Here is an 18,410-nt window from a genome sequence, read left to right as displayed (position 1 = left end):
GTATAGACTGATTGCAAAGTGAAAACAGTATTGTGGAAATGCAATACACATCCTTATTGCAAATGTTTATCGAAGAGGTGCGAGGGGGCTTGGTAAAACTGAATACCAACTGTACAACATATAAGCCAGTTATTTTAAAAGCAAGGACATTGTAGTGGTGAACACTAAAAGGCCCCTAAAGTATGCTTAAGTGTTAATGGTTGTTTTTAAAAAGCAGCATGATTGGAAGTATGTATGTATTGTAAACTACATATAACCTTTCCAGTGACTTTCCTTTAAACCATCATTTGTTTGTCATTAAGTTGTTACATATAATGTTGGGGCTGCATATACTCGACCTTCGACCTTCCTAGGCTGCTGTGAAATCATCAAATGCATGTCTTTCAAAGCCAGTAGGGTCACAAATGTTACTGGTTACATTCATTACTTTTCAAAGCTCCTCCAAAATGCCCAAATCCATCTTGTTTTGAAAACGTTATGAAATGTATCTACATCTGGCTTTTATTTCTTGCTTAAACCTAATCCTTCCTTGTACATTTCCCCAATCGTGTTCATAAAAATAAAAATTACTCTGCACAGTTACATTTAGTGACACTTTCTAGAAATGCAAATCTTGGACCATACTTGGGTAGTAGCAGTCCCTTTTTGTTTGAACATAGCTTCCACCTTTTACCTTTTACCAGTACCAGTAATCAAGTGATCCAGACAGAGGTTGATTCTACAAATGAGAATTTGTCAATCCCATAAAAAAAATCGAATAATTGAAAATGTCATTTAAATCCTACATATGTTTTTTTATTTCGCCCAGGGCATGCTGTAATCTTATCCTTACTCTTCAGACCTGTTGAAGATGTATTTGTGGCCAGACAAAACGCTGTGTAATTGCTATTACCAACATTAATCACTCAAAATATAAGTAATTACACCTGCTCTTAAGGAGGTGTTCTCTGTTTGATTGTACCTTTTTTAAATGGTTTATGTCTACAGTTGTTGCTAAAAACAAATCTAAAATGGAATGCGCTGACATGATTATAATTGAATTGCCTCTTTAAATGCCAAGGGGGAAAAAGAAATTAGGCTGAAGATAATCTATCCATATTTAACATTCTTTGAATATTTATTAGGGATCTGTTGTGCACAGGTGCGTTATAAATGCCACATCATAGCATATCATATGTTATAAATGTTACAGGATGTAATGTACATTTTAAATTAATATGAAAACATCTGTCATTATTAACATTAAATCATGAATTGAGGGGGAAAAGTTTGGAAATATGTATGTTAAGGTAATTGATGAGTGTGCTGTTTCATTCTTTTTTAGGACCAGCGTTCTTCTTTGCTTGCTTTAGTGTGGCTGCAGGACTAGCATTTTTGATGTATTGCTACAGTCCAGGTGAGAATTCTTCTTTTGAACTGCTCTCACAATCTTAAAGATGATTGCTGATTTAGTTTGTAATATAAACTGCAACCACAATTTGTCACAGTGGTAAGTAAGTATTGTGCCTCGGTTTCCAGACTTCTGATTGTGGTGGAAAGATGACTGGGTCTTCAAACCGCGCACAGTTGGAGGTAGGTAGGGAAATGCAGAGAGTTGGGATGCAGTTATGTTTTTTTAAGAATGCTAGCAAGAGACATTTTAGACAAATAGCAGTGTAGGACTGAAATAGATTTATCTTTGAAGGTGTGTTGTATCTGGCAGTTCTAGTACAACCGTTAGATCAACTCGGAGGGAGTGCAGTTGGTTGCGTGATGGGCTCATGATGTGCTTAAGCTGTTCAATTTAAATTGGAAACCTCTTGGATTGCTTATGTTTCCACTGTCTGCCCACCATGGATAGATCCTGGGATTACCAAAACATATGCAATCTATGCATCTAAATGAAAAGTGAATCTGTAAGTAGGATGAATGCATGGGCCAGAGAACGAGGAAAGGCGACTGATGCACCTGGATAGCCACTGTCCTTTGTCGGTCAATTTGTGTACATTTGTAAGCCTGATTTTGAAGTGCCTTTTGAGTCCCCTCTCCTGTGACGCACTTCCTCTATGAAGCCCTTCATACCTGGAGATAGTTTTTATGCATGTTCTTCCTTTCATTAAGTGACCATCACTAATTTAACAATCCCTACTATACAGTCCCACCCACAATTCTGGGACAATACACATTTGTGATCAAAACTCTAATGTACTTAAATAAAATCAAGTCAAAGATGGTCTGCTTACTTTATGCACGGAAATTCACCACAAGACCTCAGATAAAATACACAATATATTACATGCGTTTATTAATACAATTAAATGTGGCCTGCCTGTGACAATCTTGCTAAATGTAATGCACGCATTTCACCAAACAGAACTATTAATATTTCTAACAATTCACATTATAAATAATACAAACCCACGTCAGCAGCACGTAATTACATGACCATAATGCCTCTTACCAACTAATGTATTAAAGCTCTCTTCAGTTAACATTTACACAAAATCCACTTCAGCCAATAAATTGCAAATCCAACACATTTTATTTTCTCTAGTATCAAACTAAGTATTGGAATCTATAGTAAACACTATGGCGAATGAGAAGTCCTACTAAATATGTATTTATTCATGGTATGTAGGTATAGGGAATCAAGAGCTCTGCCATCCTCCTGTAACTGCCATTATCCATTCACAATCCTCTTCCTGCTTTTTCCATGACGTTCATACACATATCTTTTTCTTCGGAAACCACTTCTCATTCCCAAATGTACTTTTCTAGGTGCTTCAGCCTCTTGTATTTTCTTTCAAAACTTGACAATTGAGGTTCAATGGGCCTCATTACGAGGCTGGAGGTGAGGGGTAAACGGCGCCAGTAAGGATGCCGGTGCCGTTAACCCCTTACAGCCGCATTACAAGGTCCCTTAGCGGTTCCCACTAAGGCCGGCTGGTAAAACCAGCCGTCCTTAGCGGGAGCTGCTAAGGGAGCAGGGGCGGGTATTTTGAATGGGGACTTACCGGGTCCTCCAAGGTTGGAATGACCCGGTAAGTCCCCATTCAAGGAACCCGGACACGAGTTTGGAGGCAGCCATGGCGCTAATAGCACCATGGCTGCCTCCAAACTCGTAATGACCCCCATTATCTGTTCTATAAGACAAGGAAGCTTCCACGTTTTTATCCCTTCTACCCCTTTCCGGTTTGTGGTCTTGAAAACCACTTCATTACCATTATTCTTTCCATGTTCCATAGCCTTTTAGCTAAAATTTGTACTGCTCTTCCATACCCCTCATCATCCTCGAATGGTCTTAACCACTGACTGCCTCACTTCCAGAGTGCACTTGGCAATTTTATCCTGACCCACTCCCCTACTTGGGGACAGTCTGTATTCTTTATTCCTGATATGTAATTTATTATTCTTCTTTCTTTATCTGATTCTACCTTCTACACCATCTCTATTTATCTACACCCTGCCCCCTCTTTTGCTCTCTCTTTTGAGCCATGCTGGGAATGATTTAGTGTTTGGTTTTAGGTCTCGACTAAAGTTGAATGGAGATATTCCTGTGGTGGAGTCTGGTGTGAATCTGTGTACCACTAACATTTCTTTGACTGCATCTTTCCAGTCTCTGTTATTTGACCATGCCCAATTTATTGTATCTTTGATAACCCTTTTGTACCTTTCTACAATCTCATGTGTCTGGGGGTGTAATATTGCACTGCTGTAGTGCTCTATGGCATGATCATCTAAGTATTTTTTCCATCTCTGCTCATTTGAACTGTACCCCATTGTCAGTCTATATAGAATTTGGAAAACCTTTGCAACTGCATATTTATTGTAGAACCTCAGTTAACTTCCTGGTAGTGACATACAGTGTCATAGGTATGTCTGCCCACTTTAACAGATCAGTTGCTACCAAGCAGTATGTGTGAGTCCCACGACTCCATTTTCAACCCGCTACATCCATGCGTATCTTCTCCATGGTGGTACTGGTATGACTGTCTCAACCATTGGCAATTTCTTACTTACACATACTTTATCACTTTTCTCGTAAATGATACAGGCTGTCACAATTTGCATGTCACGTCCTGGATACCAATAGTTTCTTCTGATCCTTTGTATTTTTTTTCATTGTTCTTCAATGAACGTGATGCCAAAGTTCCATTATGTGCTGCCAGATGGGATACCTTCTGGTGGAATAATCCTTTCTCCCCTTCTTAGTATGTCCTTTTTCATATATAGTTCATCTTTGACATACCACAAGGCTTCCATATGTATGTCCTCTAGGAACCTTTTACTCAACCCATTTTCATTAAAACTTTTGATAACTGTGGTTATAGCTGTGTCATTCCTCATGGCCATTCTCCATTCCTCTTCTGGAATTGCTTGATCCACTATCGCTAACATTACTTCCTGTTCTTCCTCACGACTTGCTTCTTTTTGTTTGTACTCATTCTAGATAAGCAGCCTGCCTACAGTGATTTCCTCCTGATATATATCATGTTTGCAAGTTATATTTTTACGGATTTGTCTCTGGTCTTCATATCCTGGTGGACAGTGTATCTAATCCTTTTGACGTCAATATTTCTGCCAGGGGTTTGAGGTCAGTGTGTACCTCAAAATTGGTACCCCAACTAAACAAGCTGAATTTGTCAGTTACCCATTTGATTGATAAGGTTTCCTTCTCAATTGTTGCATACATTACATACTATTTTCCATCCTGAGAATTGTGTCAAGGCTGCACGTAAACCAACATTGCTGGTGTCAGTCATGATTAAAGTTCTCCTTCCTCGTTTTTAATTGGCCAAGGTAAGTGCATTCATCAGTGCATTCTTAATAGGGGCAAATTTGTTCTCACATTCTTGATCCCAAGTAAATACAGCTCCTTTTCTCATAAATGTCCTCATTGTAGCTGTGTTGTCTGCAAAATTTGGTATAAACTTTGAGTAGTACTCTGCTATTCCCAAGGATGTTCTAGCCTGTTCATTGGGGTGGATGTGTCTCTTATGGTATTAATAAGATCCTTCTTTGGTGATATTCCTTTTTTTGTAAATTACATGGCCTGTTTATTGTGCACTTCTTTTTTTTTTCAAAGTCATTCCAACCTCCCATTTCCTCAATATGTCTCCAAGTCTCTCGTTATGCTGTTCCAAGTTCTCAGCATACACTAAAATGTCATCCTAGAAGAATACAACCCCAGTGTCACAATCAAATATTTTTTACATGATTTTCTGAAAAACAGATTCTGAAGAGATAAGTCTGAATGGCATCCTTGCATATTGTACAACCCCTCTTGCGTTACAAAAGCTGTTTGTTGGTGCTACATTTCATGTAATTCTACTTGATGCTAAACTGATTTAAATGGGGCAACCAGATTCACTTAGCTTCCCCCAATTCTCGCTCTGCTATCAAACACTCCTCTGACATCTGTCTCCTCCTGTAAGACCTTGACATCCTTGCTCTCACCGAGACGTGGCTCAAGGTCAGCTCCGTCTCTGCTTTTGACACTCTCCTCCCTGAGGGCTACAAGATCCTGTCCAATACCAGGCCCTCCCGGCCTGGTGGCAGAGTGGCTCTGATCTTCCCTGAGGGGGTTCCTGCCTCCATCATCCCCACTCAAACCTACTTTGAAAGCCCAGTCTGCAGGCTATCTGTCTCGCCAACCTTCTCTTTGACTCTCACTACCATCTACAGGCCCCCCGGGACTGACCACCCTCTTCCTCTCAGAATATGCGGACCAGTCCTCTCTTCTTGCCTCCTCCCCCAAACATATATAACTTGGGGACTTTAACATCCATCTCAACTCTCCAGATGGTGCTACTGTACTCTTTTGTGACCTCTGCAACTCTTTCCCTTACCATCTTTCCCTTTGGGCCAACCCACTCTGCCCGACACACCTTGGCTGCTCTCATCTCAACAGACATCCCACTCTCCAACCCTCTTACTACCCCCTCTCCTGGTCTGACCACTCTCTCCTCTCTTCCCACCATGACCTCCCATGTCCCCTGATGATGCCTCTGCTCGCACTGCCAGTCTCCTCCGTCATTCGGGCGATGAAGCATGTGCCAGTCGCTGCAGTTGCCTCTTCCTATATCCCTTCTCTGCCCCCTTTATTTGACTCTCCCTCTGACTCTGTTGTAGCTAACCTCCATCTCTCTATCTCTAAAACCTGTGGCATCCTTGCCCCCGTCATGAGGAGCCACATGAAGCCAGTCTCAAAATGCAACTCTTGCTATGACTCAGACTTAGCAGCTTTGAAACACAAGTACAAAGCTGCAGAGTGGAAGTGGCAGGCATCTACTTTATCCTCTAACAAACTGGCCTGCCGCCTACTCCAAAGGCAATATCCTCTGACCATCTATTCCAAAAAGAGGGATCATGTCCAAGCCTGCATCTCTGGAACCACCAATAACATAGCTAAACCTTTTAAAATCTGCAAGGAACTTACCAATCCTACTGCAGTCTCCTCCTCTCCTCCTCCCTGCCAGGCCCTATGCACTGCACTGGTCGCCCACTTTTCCTCCAAAACGCTGGATAGCCTATCCTCTCAGTCATCTGCCCCCTCCACACCTCTTCTCTTGCCTCCCTCCCCCTAATACTCTCCTCCTTCTCTCCCATTGCACCAGACAAGATCTCTAGAGTTGTCCGCTCTATGCAAGTTTCCTCTAAACAGGTGCTCCCCTGCTCCTCCAGAACCATCAAGGACAACACTGACTCTCTTCCCCAGCCTTGGCTGACTTCTGCAACCATTCCTTTGCCACTGGCTTCTCCCCCCCCCCAACACCTTAAGCACTCTTTTATGCAACCACTCCTATAAAAACTGTCTGCTGACCCTTCTTGCCCATCTAACTATTGCCCTATCTCTACTGCCTCCTTTTTGGACAAGCTCATGGAGAAGCTGGTCATCCCCCAACTGACCCTCTACACCGAAATGCTGGTTGCCTCCATGACCACCAGTCTGGTTTGAGGCCATCCAGAGGCACAAAAACTGCTCTCCTGAACACTTGTGAATACCTGCTCTCAAAACTGGACTCAAACACTCCCTTTGTACTGATCCTCCTCGATCTTCTGCCTTTGACACAGTCAACCAATCCATCCTCATAAACAGTCTCCATTATACCTTAAGCATCACAGACAGGGCACTGGTGTGGCTGACCTCTTTCCTTTCAAACAGACCCTCCCAAGTGGGAATGGGTCCTGTTCGCCCCTCCACCTCACTCTCTACCTGTGGTGTTCCTCAGGGCTCCATCATATCGCCATGGCTCTTCAACATCTACCTGGCCCCTCTGGCCCACTTGATCTCCACCTTCTCCCCTCATTTCCAGTGGTATGCAGACAACGCACAGGTCTCCTTCAAGCTGTCCCGGTAGGCTAGCTCAGCGGCAACGTTTGCATCTTGAAAGCAAGATGACATGAAGCAACACAGGCTCGATCCCCGGGTCAGCGCTTAGAAACCTCTGAGTGTTTAAGCGTGTTATAAATACACAACTAAGACAAAAACAATCACGCAACAAAAAAAAAACAATTCCTGTAACAGCGCCTCGATGCCCGCGGGCTGTGTGAGTGCTTTAAAAATGCAAAACAAAAAAAGCTGCCATCCTCTACCTCCTCTCACATATCTGACTGCTATTCAGGCATGGTGCTCTGCCAATGATCTCTGCCTTAATGCCAGTAAGACGGAGATGATTCTCAATGGGATGCCTGCTCTTGTTTCCCCCAACTCTCTGGCCAGCCTCCTAGGGTACCCGACCATCACCGACTTGTGAGGCAAAAAACCTTGGGATCATAGTTGACTCCTCCTTTCTTGCTCTCCACACATCACGGACCTTGCCACAGGAAGTCCAACTTTCAGCTCCACCTCTTCAGGGGCATTCTACCTTTCCTCACCTTCCCCCAGAAGCTCAACGTCTCAAGAACCATGGTTCTCTCTAGCCTGGACTACTGCAACAGCCTCTTTCTCAATCTGCCTCTTTCCTCCCTTTGCCCCCTACAACTAATCCAAAATAGGACTGCAAGACTTCTCCTTGGCCTCAAGCCCAGGGACCGCATCTCTCTAGACATAGCATCTCTCCACTGGCTCCCGGTGACTGCATGGATCAAATTCAAGACCCTTTGCATCAAACACAAGGCTGCCTGGGGCCTGTGACCTCCCTACATCCAGCTTTCCCTCTCTAAATACCTCCCTGCCAGAATCCTTTGGTCCTCTGGCTCCAACTCTCTGCTGGTCAAACGTTTCTCCAAGCAGAGTGGGAGGTAGATCCCTTTCCTTATCTGGTTCCACATTCTGGAAAGGCCTCCCTGCCCTCCTCAGACTTGAGCCGGTTCTTAAATTCCAGAAACTTATCAGAACCGTCCTTTTCTCCTCTTCCTTCCCTCACCCCCTGCCTTTCTAACGTTCCCTCTGCCACTGCGACTGGGGTATGGTCCCTTCAGTGTCATAAGGACCAAACCACCCCTGCCTGCCAGTCCCCCCGGCATCCCATGCCAGGATTTGCCCTCTGGCTCCCTTCCTCAGACTAGCCCTAACCTGATCGACCCTGTCCACCGCACTCATCCTCCCTCCCCCTCTTTCCCATGGCACTTGCCATCTAGGCCCTCTCAGCACTTGCCCACTCCCTTCCTTTGGGCACCCCACTCCTGCACTTCTCCCCCCCCTTCACTTACCACCTTGTCTTGCACTTGCACGGTAGGATTATCACAAGGCCAATATAACCGTTTTTGTTCTACTTTCTTTTATGTCTCCTCCTCCCCCCACCCCGACATAGTCTTGTGGTGCCTGGAAACACATGTATAGGCACCCTACAAATGTCCAGTAAAAAAAATAAATTGAGAGTTAAAATTTGTTTGCTGGCCCCATCGTTGTTATGAATTAATGTCTCTTCTGCAACGGATGTCTTTCCGAAATGACACACTTGTTAAGTACTTTAATTCTACACAAATTCTCAATTTTCCTGATGCTTACCTGACTATAACAAGCAGCAATACCCATCCTGAGCCATCTATCCTTTCTATGATGCATTGTTCTTCAGGTTTCTTCAGTTCTAACTTTACCTCTTCCCTCATGGTAATCTGTATATGCGTAACCTTTGTGTGACTGGCTTTATTCCTGCTCTTAACCTTCTCTGGTGTAGCACGCCCTTCACACATCCTACTTCATCTCTGAACATTTTATCCTGCAGTTGCTGTATGCTCCTTTGTACCACCTCTCCTATTGACATGACATGTGCATTGGGATACAGTTTTAACCTCCTTCTGGTGAACCCAAGTTAAGAGTAGCATTGCTCCCCTTTTGGAAATTATATACTTTTCCTGTGGCTTGTCTGCTTTTGAATTGCAGTGTTGCTTAGAACCTTCCCAACAGATCAGTTCTATAGGTACACCCTCATATACTTAATGCACAATGTCTACTTTTTTTTTAATTAAACAAATGTATATGGTTCATAAAACCTTTACAACAAATATAGTAATTTACGTTAAAAAAATACATTACACTATACCTTATAGATTCATAATAATTTCATTCAATCTAACTCAGTTTACAACTTACTGATTCATTATTCAGAAAAAAGAGAGAATAAAGTCAAGACGGACAAAACCATCCAAGATTAATTAAAATATGCATGAAGGACAAGATCACACCAAACCGATCTGTCCAGACTACGTTGGTTAGGGTACTTTGTGAGAATCTTACGTAATTCCCTCCAGCTCACATACCTTCTTTAAAAATGACAACACTCTTAACTTTAAAGGCATAGAGTCCCCATGTAACATTGATAACCAAAACCAGTATCACGGTACCCATTCTGGATTGCTAATAAAAGACCTAAAATAATGTAATCTCGAACATTGATCTGGCAAAACCTACAGAAACCATTCATTTCCCCCACTTTGTCACAAATTGATATTAGTGCATTGGTTTAGATTGAAATGAAACCGCAAAATGTTAAAGTCAACTTCATGTACATACTTGTGATTAATCCTGTTCTTCCATATTATTTCTGGCAATAGTGAATTTTGGTCCTGAGTCAGTGATCACTGCAACCGGTACTCTGTTCACTTCCACGTCTGCTTTCGGACAGTCTAGGTCTTCATCAACTGTAAAGATGCTTTTCTCAGTGTCTTCATATACACCGAATTCACTGTAGCACCTTCTGCATATGATAAGAATAGCTGGAGACATCGGATTGTTTGCCCAATGAGATGTGCTATCACAGGTGTAGCATCTCCGTGGTGGTCTTTGATATTTTGACCTGCCTCTGTAATTGTCTGCATGGCGCATTTCTTCTGTAAACTTTCTCTTCTGATCCCCACCTCTTAGCTGTCTGGGCTTCTGTCCGGTTCCTTACTGAAGCAAGTGTTTCTACAGTTCCACTCTGAGTACTTTCCATATCCTTGGTAGTCATTTGTTTCATCCTGCTTCCAAGTGTTTTAACTCATTTATCTTTCTTCCTTGGTCACTCGAGGACAGTTTCCAATGGGGGCTCATCTTCTGACCACAACTTCTTGTTGACCTTGCTGCGCCTGCACTCCATCATAAACTGATTTCTCAACCTTTCATCCAGTTGCTTTCCAAAATTGCCCAATCGTCCCAATCCTCAGAGCTGTAATGTACTGTTCCTTTTTCTGAAATTTAGCGCTCCAGTATTGTGTGTGCCTTCTTCTCGTAGTGCTTGTTCATTTTCTTCACACTCTTCTCATATTGAAGTTTAGGGCTTCCTCTTCCAGTAAGTCTAGCAGGTCTTCAAATTTCTCTTATCCTGCAGTGCCTAGACAATGTAACAAGAGGGACTTTTTCGTTCCACACTGTAGTTGGACCCACAAACCACAGTCACATAGAGCTCACATGTTTTTAGTCATCCTTTACAAGTAATAGCTGACTCTCCTAGTTCAGAAAGAATCATTGTGGGGAGTGGCACACTTTGCACATTTGACTAGTCTACACCAGTTCTGTGTTATGTATGTTTGTTGCCGTCTAAGTAGACTTTCAGCATGTCTTTCTTTCTTTCTCTTTATTTTTTGCGTGGCCAAATTATCACTTTATCACTCAGTAACTTAATTATTTATTATTATTTTTCTTCTCCCCACCTTAAACTAAGGAGTTCAAGTCTCAATCATAGTAGGTATAGACTGCAGTGTTTATTTTTGATTAATAGCATTCTGTTGTTTTTGTTTATGCGCATTGTTAAGCAACACCTTTCCGCTCTGCATGTGAGCGCGCCCCCTATTCTAAGTCTCACGCATGCGGTCAAGTGCTCCAGTGCCTTATCCAACACCTCAGTGCTAAGCGCCTAGAATGAAAAACGAGAGAGAGAGGGGGGCTTTGCGTACCTTCGTAAAGTTGCTCTGTCGGGTTTCCTTTATTGTGTCCCACAGTCACTCATAAGTAAATACAGGTACAAAGGTTACACGCATAAGTAGTTACGTCCCGGACCTCGGGAGTCAGACGCTCAGCGTTTCTCTCACCCGTCCTTGTTCCTCATCGCCAGTTCTGTAATAACCACTACGGAGAACGTTAAGTTCAGTTAAATATTTATTCATGATATGTAAGTACAGTGAAGCAAGAGCTCCGCCAACCTCCCATAATATTCTCCATCCGTTCTTCCTCACATTCTCGATCCTTCTCCTGCATTCTCCATGACATCACCTATTTACATCAATTTTCGCCCTTTGTAAATGTAGGGTTGTGAATTTCTAATCTATGTGCATGCGAGTTAAATCCAGGCTAAAATTAGTTGCATCAGTATTCTGCAGGTTTAGGTTCGAAATACAATGCCTTCAATACAGAATGTACTGGATAACAGACCACCCACCCAAGATCGGCCAATGGTTTCATGATTTTCTGGTACATGAATGACTGCCACTGGTGCTGTGCACTTTTCCTACTATGCAACGTCAAGTGAGAGAAGAGGGCTCAGCAGGACAATCATTCCAGAGGACTTTTCTAATTTAATTTGGGTAGTCTTTCTACTCACTTGGAATAATTCTTTAAAAGTGCTGAGTCAGAGTGGACCCTCATGATATTTGAAAGGACTCCTAGTCAATCTCTCCTCCGTTTTCGAAAGCAAGTTTGCTCCAAGTAATATTCCTCAGTTACAATCCAGACTCAGCACTCATCTGGTTTTGAACCAGTGATATCCCTTCTGTACAGCTTTTGATGACATAGTGAGCTCCCTACTCCTGTTGTTTTACTGCTTTTAATAATCATTCCTATTCCCATGCTTTGTTTGACATGTTTGATTGGTTCATTTCTTCCATTGGCATAAAGACCAGTCAACACACCCATCTTAACACACACCTCTCAATCTCCACTGGATCTTCATATGTCTGAATATGAAAAAGGTGGGGGCAATTTGCACTCGATCCACTTGAGTGCAGAATCCTCTTTATTCCATATTTTACAGCATTGTATTGCTCTGCAGCATCCTGACCAAGTCTAATCACCACATGAGTTTAACCGAATTTGGGAGCATGTCCATAGACGTGCTGGGGGGAGGGGGTGTTGAGGAGCAATAGCCCCAGGTCTTCTGGTTGTAGACCCAGATGGAAGCTCAGGGCCTACAACCAAAAGGCAAGCTAGCCCCGAGTCCCGACAGTCCCAACATTACCCTAGCCCAGATCTTTTCCAGACCTAGCAACACCCCTGGACACCTCACTGTTTTCTTATTTCAGTAGTGTGTTACCTTCTCCATCCCCCAGACTATGGGTGTGATTCATTGACCGTGTTCCAATGGGATTGCGCCATTATAGAATGCTTCTGTGAATCAGGCCCTATACATCTTCAGTCAGGCCTTAATGTAAAGAGAGGCCTCACACTGATCCCCAAGACTTCAACCACCCCTTTCATACACCCACACACACACTTATCATTTCCTTTCCATTTTTTATCACTTAACTCGCCTCTCGCCCGACTGCATATTTTTCTCCCACACCCACCCCTTCTCCACCCTCTCTGGAACAACTCATGGGCCAGTCACAAGATGAGCATTGCATTGTGGGACCCTGTCTTCCACCTGCACAGGCCAATGGGAGAACCTTTATTCACAACAGCAAGTATGCTCAGTTCTTGATATTTTGTCTGAAATTAGTTTTCAAATGTTTGTTGAGGTTACTTCTTATGTCTTGGCATTGCCTATAGTAGGTAGTAATCATGCTGATTTTGGATTTGTTTTCTTTTGATTTGGCAGAGTAATTTTGGGGTGTTAAAAGATTGTCCCGGTACATTCTTTCTGCTTTGGCAAATCCATATTCCATTTTTGTTAATGAGCAACATTTGTGAGGAATCTCCCTGCCACTCGCTTTGATATGTTCTCCATTTCTGTGGTTGTACTGCATGGGCGATACTCCATTTCAGATTCTTTGGGTGAATGCTGGTGGCATGGAGAATGGAGTCGGTGGGTTTATGGAAGAAAGTGCTGTGAAAAATGCCATCATTGACAGCAAATGTTATTCTGGTCTTTTGTTGCTGTGTGAACCTGAGATTGCAGTCCTTGTTATTCAGGATTGTGGTAAATTGAAGCCATTCTCAACTTCATCATCCCAAATGATAACCTTGCCCATGAATGTTTGATTTGTGTGAGCCTAGGCTTCTCCTTTTATCCCACCAATCCAAAGTTAGATAGGTATAGGTATTGGCTGGGGCACAGAACGTCCCCAGCGTGGTACTTCCGGTCTGCCAAGGAGTATCCTTTTTTAGACAGACTTTCAGCATGTCTAGTAGCATCTCATAAATACTCAGAAAATATTCACGCACCTTAAGGCCACCATGATGGTTGATGATTGAGCAAAGTGAGACCGTGCATAATTAACAGTGGGTAGCTGTCTTGCTAGGGGATGTTGGAATTTTTGGTAGTTCTGTAGTGTCTGTAAGATACATTGGTAGATAATTTATGAAGGGAAAAAGAATCCTAACTATTTAGAGGTGTTTTAAAGGAGGGAAATATTGGAGGCCACAATTAGCGTTCATGTTTTTATTTATATAATATATGCACCGTCAGGGAAAAACAACATTTAGAAATGTTCTTTATTCTCAGTTGTTCAAGGCAATGAGTGCCATCTTTCTAGGCATTCATCAGAATCTGTTTTGATGTTTATTTGGATCTTCTGGTAGTTGTTGGAAACAGTGTTTTTTTATTTTATTTTTTTACTTTTAAGTGTTTCTTGACATCCAGCATATATTTTACGGGGTGACTGCACTACCCCCCTTTTAGGTTTTGATAAATGCAAAAAGAATCCTTTTGCATGCTATCTATAGCCCTTTGTAAGGTAGCATTTAGGTTACTGCTGTATGTTGTTCTGTTAAGTTGTATGAGCAGGCACACATGCTATTTCTAGCTGCACCTGCCATCAGCCAGGAGCATCGAGTTAGCTTGAATACCACAGCTCTCTGCAGTCAGTCTGGTATCAAAGGGTGTGCTAACGGGGTTTAACGGGTGATCCCAGATGCGGGGGCTCGGGTTTACTGTAAAGGGAAGCCTGCAAGTTGGGAGGAGGGGCTAGATCATCGTTTATTCACGATTCTTAGAAGCTATCCCCAAACAATTCAGCAACACTGAGAATAAAGTATACTCCTTTTCTCTCAGGACAGCATGCATCAGTTGGCATGCTCTTCAGAGCACGTGCCACTGCAACTCATGCATGCGCATTTTGCCAACACTGTGCCCACGTCATTCATTTTGAGCTTGCCCATACTCAGTCACAGGAATGGAGCCCCTTGTTTATATCGGTCTGAAAAAACATTTGGAAGAAAAAGCTCTTTGACAGAACTCTATACCAGACCCGCAAAAATAGATGATACTATACTGGTGTCCATGCAGTCATGTGGAATTCAACAGCAATTTCCTGGTCCTGGGTTATTGAAGGTTTCCCAGAGATGGCTCCTATTTGCTTGCATTCCAATGCAGCAAGATGAAAGGCTCTTGAACACCTATGCAGTTGAAATTGCCTGTTAGGCGCCTGAACACGTATGCAGTTGAAATTGCTTCTGAGGCTCCTGAACACGTATGCAGTTGAAATTGCCTGTTAGGCGCCTGAACACGTATGCAGTTGAAATTGCTTCTGAGGCTCCTGAACACGTATGCAGTTGAAATTGCTTGTTAGGCGCCTGAACATGTATGCAGTTGAAATTGCTTCTTAGGCTCCTGAACACGTATGCAGTTGAAATTGCTTCTGAGGCTCCTGAACACGTATGCAGTTGAAATTGCTTGTTAGGCGCCTGAACATGTATGCAGTTGAAATTGCTTCTTAGGCTCCTGAACACGTATGCAGTTGAAATTGCTTCTGAGGCTCCTGAACACGTATGCAGTTGAAATTGCTTGTTAGGCGCCTGAACACGTATGCAGTTGAAATTGCTTCTTAGGCTCCTGAACACGTATGCAGTTGAAATTGCTTCTGAGGCTCCTGAACACGTATGCAGTTGAAATTGCTTGTTAGGCGCCTGAACACGTATGCAGTTGAAATTGCTTCTGAGGCTCCTGAACACGTATGCAGTTGAAATTGCTTGTTAGGCGCCTGAACACGTATGCAGTTGAAATTGCTTCTGAGGCTCCTGAACACGTATGCAGTTGAAATTGCTTCTGAGGCTCCTGAACACGTATGCAGTTGAAATTGCTTCTGAGGCTCCTGAACACGTATGCAGTTGAAATTGCTTCTGAGGCTCCTGAACACGTATGCAGTTGAAATTGCTTCTGAGGCTCCTGAACACGTATGCAGTTGAAATTGCTTCTGAGGCTCCTGAACACGTATGCAGTTGAAATTGCTTGTTAGGCGCCTGAACATGTATGCAGTTGAAATTGCTTCTTAGGCTCCTGAACACGTATGCAGTTGAAATTGCTTCTGAGGCTCCTGAACACGTATGCAGTTGAAATTGCTTGTTAGGCGCCTGAACACGTATGCAGTTGAAATTGCTTCTTAGGCTCCTGAACACGTATGCAGTTGAAATTGCTTCTTAGGCTCCTGAACACGTATGCAGTTGAAATTGCTTGTTAGGCGCCTGAACACGTATGCAGTTGAAATTGCTTCTGAGGCTCCTGAACACGTATGCAGTTGAAATTGCTTCTGAGGCTCCTGAACACGTATGCAGTTGAAATTGCTTCTTAGGCTCCTGAACACGTATGCAGTTGAAATTGCTTCTGAGGCTCCTGAACACGTATGCAGTTGAAATTGCTTCTGAGGCTCCTGAACACGTATGCAGTTGAAATTGCTTCTTAGGCTCCTGAACATGTATGCAGTTGAAATTGCTTCTGAGGCTCCTGAACACGTATGCAGTTGAAATTGCTTCTGAGGCTCCTGAACACGTATGCAGTTGAAATTGCTTCTGAGGCTCCTGAACACGTATGGAGTTGAAATTGCTTCTTAGGCTCCTGAACATGTATGCAGTTGAAATTGCTTCTGAGGCTCCTGAACACGTATGCAGTTGAAATTGCTTCTGAGGCTCCTGAACACGTATGCAGTTGAAATTGCTTCTGAGGCTCCTGAACACGTATGCAGTTGAAATTGCTTCTTAGGCTCCTGAACACGTATGCAGTTGAAATGGCTTCTTTGACACCCCTTTTGACTCCATACTGTGTGAAGGGGTGCAGGTGTTAAATGTACTGACAACTGATTGCATTCCTTGGAAGGCATGATCATATACATCTACACGAAGGACTGGTACATTGACCTGATTAAACACATGGAACGGATATAAACTGTAAGAAAACAATAGCTCGAAATAAAAACAATACAGTCCCCCCAATATCATCTACTGTACACGGTGGCAAAATAACATTGGTGGAGCGGGTGATCACCTAGCTCCTCTTGATTGGACGTTCATTAGGCTTGATCACTGGTTCAAAATCAATAGAGGGTATACCAAATAAGTGCTCAAGACTACCCAGGCACAGCCCCTGAATTGCATGCAACCACCTAGTGGTGAAATGATAGTGTCCGAGAAAACGATATCCTGCTTCTGTTCGAGATAAACTGGGGAAACATTTGTGGCAAACTATATTGGCGAGATGGTCATTTCAGCACATAAAAATGATTAATATTTACAAACGCGGTTCTAAAATACAGAATCACATCTCAGTGCTTGAACCATTAAGGTAGGGGAAGGTATGGTCCATCCACCTTTGTATCCAGCCAAGGAAGTGGTTCATTTTGTTATGCAATGCCCCCACACTAGTAGTGGGTCTCCAGCTTTAACCTACCTACTTAGAGGACATAACTCAAGAACAGTTACACAGAGGCTTCTGAGACGTGCAACAGGTACAGCAGCACAATAGGGAAACGTGCATATTGTGCCGGTGTGCCCTTCTAGACATACACATTGGCAGAAGTTTTTCCACTTTTAAAATCTGCTGCAGACCTAGTACATTTTTTGTACAGGCTCTCTGACCTTTCCACTCCTTTGTTTACTGTATTGTCAACTTTCAAACCATCTCAACCATTTTAGCCGGCACTTCCTAAAGTTTGTGAAGTTTGACCTAGTCAACAGCGCTGTAATTCAGGAGATTAGAGTTTTATTTGAACCAGTTTGCTAACTATTCATTTAATGACAACCCAGATATGATTGTGAAGAGATGATTTTGTATAGGCACTCTGGTAAATCAGAGTCGGACAAAGGGGTGGCATTTCAACTCATGTTTTGTTTCAAATAATAAGAAAAGGACCTTTCTTTCCTTATACCTAGAGGGGTTGCCCTACCTAACTGCACTCTAACTTGGGTGCTCGTCATCCTGGTGGTTGCCAGACTTAAAAATCAGTCTCTGTCCAAAAACGATCCTACTCTGACCCTACCAGCAATCAGACATATTCAGCAAACAGAAATGAAGCCAGGAGAATGGCTTCCTTCTTCTGGTCCAACCTTAAGGGATGATTTCTGATAGTCTCTTGTAGCAGTTCTAGTAAGCCCTTGTAATTCCTCTCAGGGGCTTCTTTGGACTTGAGGAAATGTCCAACAGTTATTCTTCTCAACGTTATATATATGCCTGGACTTTGCTTATCTTCCTCTTGGCTCTCTAATGAGGGAGATTGTTCCTGTAGTAATCTTTATCCTTGATATCTCTCTTACAGTTATTGTGACCAGGGAGATTACTCCTGAGGTACTCTTCAACCTTGGTATCTTTTCTACAGTTTCTGTGAAAAGGGTGATTACTCCAGAGGCACACTTCATTCTTGTTATCTCTTATGTAATCACTGTGATGAGGGAGATTACTCCCAAGATACTCTTCACTCTTGGTACCCCTTCTGTGATCACTGTGGCAAGGGAGATTATTCCAGAGATACTCTTCACTCTTCACTCTTGGTATCTCTTCTATAGTCACTGTGACGATGGACATTACTCCTGAGATACTCTTCACTCTCGCCCAAACCCCTACCAGGTCTCCCGTGGCTCCAGTTACCTTTGTTCTGGAGGAGGCAGGTAATTGGTTCTTCCCGGGATGTTAGTCTATCTCTCTCTG

The 18,410-nt window shown here is 42.9% G+C and overlaps 1 protein-coding gene across 3 annotated transcripts in view; it reads left to right on the top strand.

Annotated features, from left to right (window-relative positions):
• CARD19 (caspase recruitment domain family member 19) overlaps positions 1-18,410 on the top strand; it is a 330,029-nt gene that overhangs the window by 309,690 nt on the left and 1,929 nt on the right. For all 3 annotated transcript variants that reach the window (XM_069643604.1, XM_069643606.1, XM_069643605.1), the window contains one exon: positions 1,325-1,396. In XM_069643604.1, the coding sequence (XP_069499705.1) occupies positions 1,325-1,396 (72 nt within the window). The remainder of the gene's footprint in view (positions 1-1,324; positions 1,397-18,410) is intronic.

The sequence above is a fragment of the Ambystoma mexicanum genome, chromosome 2p (assembly GCF_040938575.1).
Source record: "Ambystoma mexicanum isolate Mex_15411 chromosome 2p, UKY_AmexF1_1, whole genome shotgun sequence".
In the NCBI taxonomy this organism is placed as follows: Eukaryota; Metazoa; Chordata; class Amphibia; order Caudata; family Ambystomatidae; genus Ambystoma; species Ambystoma mexicanum.
The sequence above is the reverse complement of the archived record's forward strand: the minus strand, read 5'-3'. Positions and strand labels throughout refer to the sequence as shown.